Here is a 7,880-nt window from a genome sequence, read left to right as displayed (position 1 = left end):
CACTCCTTTTGGGAAGGAGGGTGCTGCAATATTGAAACCAGAGAAAAAAATCATGAATCATATACAAAAAAATAAAACATCTACTATAACTTATTTTAATTTTATTCAGAAATATTTTTGTACTGATTTATGTGTTTGCGAAGTGTATCTAGAAGTGATTGTATAATAGCTCAAAATACAGTCCTTTTGTATATTGTGTGTGGAAGGTATGGGTGAGTTAGGATGGGAAGAAGCAGACGGGAATGCAGAGGAGGTTGACCTGCCATACAGATACTAATACAGTCTCACCAGCCCTTGGCATCCAGGATCAGGAGCTGGGTGCCAAAAAGCATGCGGCTTTTTAACAAGTAATAAGTCAACTTATTTAACTTGTTTTCTGAGCCTCAAGTGTACACTCCTTGTAAGCTTTCAAGTCTTTGTGAGTGCTAGAAATGTCCTACATAACAGAAAGCTATGATTCTCATCCAATCACGTGATGAGAAATGGCAACACCAAGGAGATTTCCTTCCAACTCCCCATCCACATGGGAGTCCAACGCCTAGTTATAATTCAGGAGCGCCTGCCTTTTGCATGAAGCTCTTGGTGCTCTCCACCCATACCCTGACTTTGATCTATTTGCTTTCACTTCATGAGCAGTTCACACAAACAAATATCAGCGTCTGTATTGTTGGTGACCAATTGCACATCACAAATTGCAAAGAGCCCAAGTGAACACAACCTGGACAATAATTTGTTGCTGCTGTTTCTCCCAGACTAGAAGCCTGTATGGATATAAGCAAGCGGGACATGTATGTGAACCGAAACCTAGTCATGCCAGTGTTCATGAAGAGCAAATAAAAATGGGCATAGCAAGCTCAAAGGGCAAAGAAATAGGATTCCTTGAAATTTAGTGTTTTTTGGGGGGGGGGTTTGCAAATCCTGCTTTGCTGTATGCACACCGCAGTCATTGGAGACTACTCTAAAATATAATCCAAGTAGAACGGTAATCTCTCAATGTTCAGGACTAAATGCAAAACGTATCAATACAACTTGGCTTTCTCTCTAACACACACACCATTTCTATTGTTACTTCTACAGGTAGAGAAAGTGGGGAGGAAGAAATATGCGGGGGGAGGGTATTATTTTGTTACTGTTCTTTAGCTTTTGATTCTCAGATAATAGAGGAATGGGAGCCCCACAAGAAACACAATATTTGTATTTACATACACACACACACTCATTTATTTCTATTTCATAGTTGGAGAAATGGAGGCCTATAGATGAAACTGAGACCCAAGGTCACACAGGGCACATCTACACATGAATTTAAGTTGGCTTAAATTTAACGCACATTAAACTAATGTGTATTAAGTGGGGTTTAGCAGGTGTGTATGTGTGGTGGGACTTGGGATGGATTTTAGTCCCAGGTTGCTTCAGCCCTGCCATGTGCCGCTGTGGCTACCAGTGGGAACTCCAGCCTCTGGACACATGGCTGCCAGAAGTTGGCAGCCATGCCGAAGCCAGAGCCAGCTGCCAGCATTTGGCAGCCATGTTGGAAACATACCCCTGCCCTCTGATCCCTGGCCAGCCCCTTCTCTGCCCAAGAGCCAGGTGCCCAGCACAGGGGCAGCATGTAGCAGCTCCCTCCTTGCCCACCTTGCCTCCCTGCACCAGGACTGCTCCTGCTTCTGCCAATGATGCCCAGCACCCTGCTGCTCCAGCCCGGCCCCTGCCAGCAATGGCCAGTGCCCTGTACTCCTGCTAGCCATGGTGCTGGCCCTGATGGCCCCAGCAAGCACTCCCTTGCCCAGGCCTCAGGAAAGCCATGCACCCACCAGTGGGAGCCAGGGCACTGGTTATGGGAGGCCCTGGCCGACCCCCTCCTCCTGCACTTCCCGTTCCAGCCCACCTGCCCTGCTGCCCACATACCACCTACCTCCTGCCCACCCCCAGCACCACTCTCAGGACATGCACATGGTTGGAACAAAAAAAGTTTATTACCCTAACAACACCCACCCCCATCCCTCCCCTCTTCCCCCTCAGCAAACAGTGCCCCTCCACCACCCTCCCCACTCACCTATAATAAAAATATGGCTTACAAGTGGCAAACTATATAGAGAGCAGGCCAGCCTGCGGGGGAGGAGAGGCACCCAGCCAGGATTTCTGGAACTGGACTCCAGCCAGCCCCCTAGTGGCTGGATCAACCCAGGACTAAATTCCCTGTGTTAATGCGGAGTAACGTGCCTATACATGTGTTCATCTGCATTAACTAATCTTGCTTAAATTGATACTTGGTTTGGGCAAGTATCAAATTTAGGCTCACATAGCCTAACACTGCCATTTTTTGGCTGCATTAAAGGTATGCATGAATAGAAACGCTCCCCTAATGCAGCTTAAATTGGGCTAAGCTGCATTAAATGACCATGTGTAGACATGCCCACAGAGAATCAACTGTACAGTTATGACCAGATTCCAGGAGTCCTGATTCAAAGTCATCTTCTCTAGCCACTTGCTACCTCATTCAAAGCTGTGACCTTGAACCTCTCACTTTTAACACCCCAAACATGGAGTCCCTTCCTAGTCATTTCTAATACATGTGTCTCGTGTAATGGTAATTAGAGAAATATTTTACCTTTCCTACTTGTTCTTTGGTGAAAAACTTCATGGGGGTATCCACTTGGGGACTGTGAGTCAAGTCAGGAAGGGGGTTATTGGTCACTATTAATGTTGTCTTGTCTTGATTGAACTGTGATGATCTGGACATGAGAGCTGTATATTTTCTGCGGTTATCAAGACATTCCTGGAACCTGTCATTGTTGAATGGCACAAAGTATTTCTCCTGTATGGGGCCAAAGTAGAGAATGGATTTAGAAATGCCAGCTATGTGTATTTCAGGAGATTACTGCTTGTTCATACCAATGAGAACTGTATTTCTGAAGAAAATGTACAATGGTCTAAATACAGGGTATGCTCACCACTGCCTTCTGCTGGGCTATAGAAAAATCCACTGCCCACATCATCACACTGAGTGATGACCCCCTACCCCACGGTGAGTTAGGACAAACTGACCCTGGGACCTTCAGAACCGCAGCAAAGATTCCTACTAACTGACCCACGGTAGAAACTTCTTTACCTGGAAAGAAGGTAAGCGCTGAATGATGAAAACTTTGACATCAAGGAAAAATGGATCCATCGACAGAACACAATTGAAATCATTAATAAATTTCCTTATCCCAGACCCCACATAGAAACCCTCTGGCTTTGCTTTACCGAGGTGGAGCTGGACAACACTGAACAGAGTTTGTACTGGACAAAGTAGAAGTAACAACCTGCTACACAGATGGGATTTTATTAAAGACCCCAAGTGTGAGTGTGGTGAAATCCAAACTCTAGCACATATCATGGAGGAACGTCCTATTTATGGTTTTAATGGTGGCACTGAAGATCTGCACCAGGTTACTGATGATGCCTAGCAGTGCATATCAAATCTAAACCTGTCACTCTAGCCTTTTCCATGGGTGCCATTGATTATAGGTTGCTTCTAGGTTGTTCTGTCATTCAGTTGCCATATCCCATATGAATAAATAAATAAATAATCTGGACATAGTAATAGCCATAAGTTGGCTCACAAGAGGATAACAGCCTAACACTTGTGTTCAGGACTGGGGGGGAGCCAAATGCAGCACGTACTACAGGATGTGAGGTGAAGGTATCATTTGGTCGCATCAGGTTGGCTGCACAGATCCAACCTTGAGGCTGGACTACTGCAGTGCACCCTCCATAGGGCTGCCCTTGGAGGCTGTCCAGAAGCTGCAGAACGTGGCATCCACCTTCGGATGGAAACAAGTTGCCAAGAGCACGTAACCCAGTGCCTTAGGGCACCTATCCATGAGCAGCAAGGCTCTTCCAACGTCTCAATGGAGCAGACTCAATTGAGTCTGCTGGGGTGTGGTAATTATCATGCTCCAGCAGCTTCCAGCATCCCATTTATCAGCATCCCTGAGGTTAAAAATGGAGGCAGGGCGCTTTATCTATAGTTCGTTCAACTGGCTATAGTTGAAGCGTCATTGCCACCATATTTAAGCATGGGGATGCTGATACACAAGATCCTCTGAGTGCTTTAATTAGAGTAGCTCCTGAAGCTGCTTTAATTAAAGTGCCTCTCCCCCACCCCCGAAACACATGTACAAACACCCCCAGGGTCTGCACTGCCTCCCAATAGCTTTTTGGGTGCAATTCAAGTGCTGTTTTTGGCCTGTAAGACACCCAACAGTCTGGGCCCAACATACCTAAGGGACCATCTTCTCCCTTACACCCAGTCACGATCCCTAAGGTAACCTTAAAGCCAGAGGTGTAACAATGTGGCTGCAGCAGCTGCTGCACACAGGGGCAGCAGCAACATCTGGTTGCCACTGGGGCAATTGTGCAGCTGTGCTGACAGCTGTTTTTTCTGCTGCCTTCCCCCCACACCAGTTGGTGCCCAGGTGCATGTCCTGGTCACCCCACCCTAGTTGTGCCACTGCTGAGAGCAACCATCGGTACGTCCAGTCTGCTTGGCCGAGACACATGTGAGGTTGTTTTTGGCACTTGCCCCTCTGCTAGGGTTGCCACCCCTCCTGGGCTGGCCAGGAGTCTACCGGAATCAGCATCAAACTTCCGGTGACTATTGAAATCAATCCAGGAGATTTTAATAGGATTTTAATAGGATATTTTAAGGGGAAAAAATCTCCCTGAATAGCTTCAGTCAGAGTTGCCAACCATACCCTGGAAACGTGGTCAGACCTTCCTCTTTGGGCGAGTGTTTAGCAAACAAAGTTGGGCTGGGATACCGTTTAGCAGGTCTCTGTTTTACGATGACAGTACAGTTCCCTTCTAAGTTGCTTTGTTCTCCTGTTGTTTCTCTGCTGTAATCATTATTCTGGCCTCTTTCTGCAAGCCGCCTGAGCCTGTCAGGTGTGGGGTATCGAAAGCCAACAAGTAAATAATAAATGTCCGGCGCCATATACAGAGCTATATTTGTTGCAGGGTTATGAGGGGCTTTTGGGGTCTGGTGCGGTCACCCAGGCAGGAACGGCAGGAACTTAGCTACACTTCCCCGATCGGGGCAGATCTGCAGCCAGGAGCATGATGGTGTGGCCATACTCCCATTTGATAGTGGCCTGCTGAGAGGGCCGTCTGATGTGGGGAGAGCTGGAGGAAGGAGTTCATTGCCGAGAGCTCTGGAAAGCACTGTGGATAAATGAAGACCGACTTTGACTGCCCTAATGGAAGGACCTCTCTAAAGGAAGCTGAGCAGTACCAGAGACTAGAGAGTGAACTGTGAGTATGGCTAGGAGGGTCCAAGCAGGGAGAGGCCAGCAGAGCTGAGGATAAGCCTGGGGAGAGCTCGAAAAAAGGCACCCCAGCAGCAACTGATTGCATTTGTCTTTGGCTCTATGTTTGCTGTTTAAGCCATGGGACATGGAAGTGGCTGAAGGGGAGGAAAGGAGCTGCTGAAGATGCCCCATGAGGGGTCTAGATTAGTGCTGTACTGGTGGGTTGACAGAGGCCCTGCAAATGGTGACCAGGGTGTCAGAGACAGGGTAGAGGGGCAAGAAGCCCGAGAGACTGGGCAGAGCCTCCTCTGGTTCTCTGGAGGCAACCTCCCACAGCATAATAGTACCATCAAAGGTATGGCAGGCATGACAGGGGTACCCAGGGATGCCAGGGCATAAGGAATGGGATCAGAGTGGCCACATGGAGGTGCCATATGCTGCTAGGAGTGGACCCATTGCAGACACCAAGACCTCTGAGAGGTCTCAGAGCTCTTTAGAAATCCCAGCTGTTAAGGAATTTCTCCGTGTTTTGGGAGGCTTTTTTTTTTAAATCTGAACTCTGAAGAGTCAGGGAAGAGACAGTCGCTTCAGGGATGAGGAGCAGAGGCATGTTAGCCATCTGGGACATCTGGTATTTCTTTCCCCCACCTGCCTTATTTGTGAATTTAGTGCTGGTGGAGGCTGCAGATTGACATCCAGCCCGATCCCAGCTACCAGGGTGGGGTGGAGGCCCAATCCTGGCATGTGAGGACCAACTCCTGGGGCCCAGTCCTTGTGCCCAGGGCCCAGTCTGGCCCATGTCGCTCATCTGGCCCGTAAGGCTAAATGGTGGAGCGCCGCAGCTGTAGTACGAAGCAGGGTTTGCTAACAAAGAGTGACACCCATTTCACTTACCAGATCGGGAGAGTACGAATAATGCTCCTCATACTGTAAGGAAAACTTGCTCATATTCTTCTAGATCACGCTATGAAATGAAAATAATGCAGTTCGTTACTGAGCATGGCAGCAGAATCCCTTGTCACAGCAAAAAGTGCAGTGCTAACCTCTGCAGGCACTGTGGACAAAAGACAAGACCCAAAGTGTATGCATGGGCACCAAAACCCCTGCCAAAGGTGTAGGCAATTCCTGCTGTTTAAGGCAAACATTGGTGACATGTAACAGTGTGGTTCCCTTTATAAGTAGCCTGGGAATGGTTAGGTAATTAATAGATATCCTTAAAAATGATTAATCAGCTGTAGTGTTGCTAATACTTTGGAAATGTTTATAACAGCAATTTTGTCATTGCAATTATAGCAGTCATGGAAACCATGGATTTGGATAAATACTTTGAAATCTTTCAGGTGGTTCTCAAAGCTCTTCCAATGTGCTAGATTCTTTATTTCATATAAAAATGCATACCACGTTGCATGCTAGCAATCAGCGCACCCATTGTGCTCTCTAGCGGTTGGAGTTAAGCATCTGTAACCCAGCTAATGAAAGAAGAGGGTATGTGCCAATGAAGTTGGAAATGGCTATAGCAAGCATACCCAAAGTGGAAAATATAAATACTAAGCAGGGAAACAAAAGGCTTCCAGATAAGATATTTCATGGCATAATGTTTTGTATGACCTATCATGCTTCCATGGATCTCAAGTGAAAACAAGCTGTGACAAATATATTGGGAGAGCTTTGCATAAATGGAAGGTCTGAGCACTTGAATCTGTGATAGAAAGGGCAGTTGAAGGACAAAAAACATTGAATATGCTATTTCTATCGAGGCAGAAAAAACAGTTGCATTGTAGAATAGACATTCATTTACAGGCTTTTTGCACTGCTAGCATCCTACTTTGTGTCCAAGACCAACCCTTCTGTGAAGAGGGATTTATGAAAAGCATTGGTGTCAAGTCTTGTTGGGATCAAATGCAACAAATGTACTTATCAACGCTGTTAGAAAGTCATGTGAATGGCCTAGAAGAATTATGGTGAGGTTGTCTTGGGGTTAATTTTTCTGCAGGTAAGAAAACAGATGCTGAAGGCTGTTATGTCTAAATAGTTGTAGACTCCCAGAAATGTAGGACTGGAAGGGATCTCCAGAGTTCATGTAGTCCAATCCCCCGATCCAGCCAGGATCAGGCCTATCCAAACCGTCCCATGTACGTCCTCGTCTAACCTGTTCCACAAACTACACAATCAATCCAGCTGCGTAACTACAAGGCATGCTGCCCAAGGCATGTTGTAGCATTGGTCATGCTATTCTTTTGCTGACACTTCATAGAGTAGAGAGGAGAGGAAGCAAATTTGGAATTTGAGTCTCTTCTGATAAAACTGAGTTGATTATAGGCATCATGAACTTCAAGACTGTGTGAGTCAGACAGTGCTAGTTCAGAAATACTGTATTTCTTCTGAAAAAACATCATTGTTTTTATTGGTGACAGTACTGCATGTGGAGCAGGAATATAGGAGCAAAGTCTCAACGCAGGGTCCGCATCCTGTGCATTTGCTCAAGTTAGCAACTGATACAGGGAGAAAAAACATTTGTTGCATGAATAATTTATTATGGCCCTTATAGAAGTAATTAGCTTTCTTGACTAGAAAAACAGACAAAGA

At 46.3% G+C, this 7,880-nt stretch overlaps 2 protein-coding genes across 2 annotated transcripts in view; both read right to left on the bottom strand.

Annotated features, from left to right (window-relative positions):
- Positions 1–6,378, bottom strand: part of TSGA13 (testis specific 13) — an 18,993-nt gene extending 12,615 nt beyond the window's left edge. Inside the window, exons 1-2 of the mRNA XM_019509659.1 lie at positions 6,189–6,378; positions 2,612–2,818 (exon numbers count right to left, since the gene is read on the bottom strand). Of these exons, the coding sequence (XP_019365204.1) occupies positions 2,612–2,818; positions 6,189–6,242 (261 nt within the window). The 5' untranslated portion in view covers positions 6,243–6,378. The remainder of the gene's footprint in view (positions 1–2,611; positions 2,819–6,188) is intronic.
- The window catches only part of COPG2 (coatomer protein complex subunit gamma 2), a 770,521-nt gene that overhangs the window by 81,338 nt on the left and 681,303 nt on the right, over positions 1–7,880 (bottom strand). The gene's annotated exons all lie outside the window — the stretch shown is intronic.

The sequence above is a fragment of the Gavialis gangeticus genome, unplaced genomic scaffold (assembly GCF_001723915.1).
Source record: "Gavialis gangeticus isolate Ggan-Ray unplaced genomic scaffold, GavGan_comp1, whole genome shotgun sequence".
Taxonomy (NCBI): Eukaryota; Metazoa; Chordata; order Crocodylia; family Gavialidae; genus Gavialis; species Gavialis gangeticus.
Note: the sequence above shows the minus strand (reverse complement) of the source record. Positions and strands in the feature narration are given on the sequence as shown.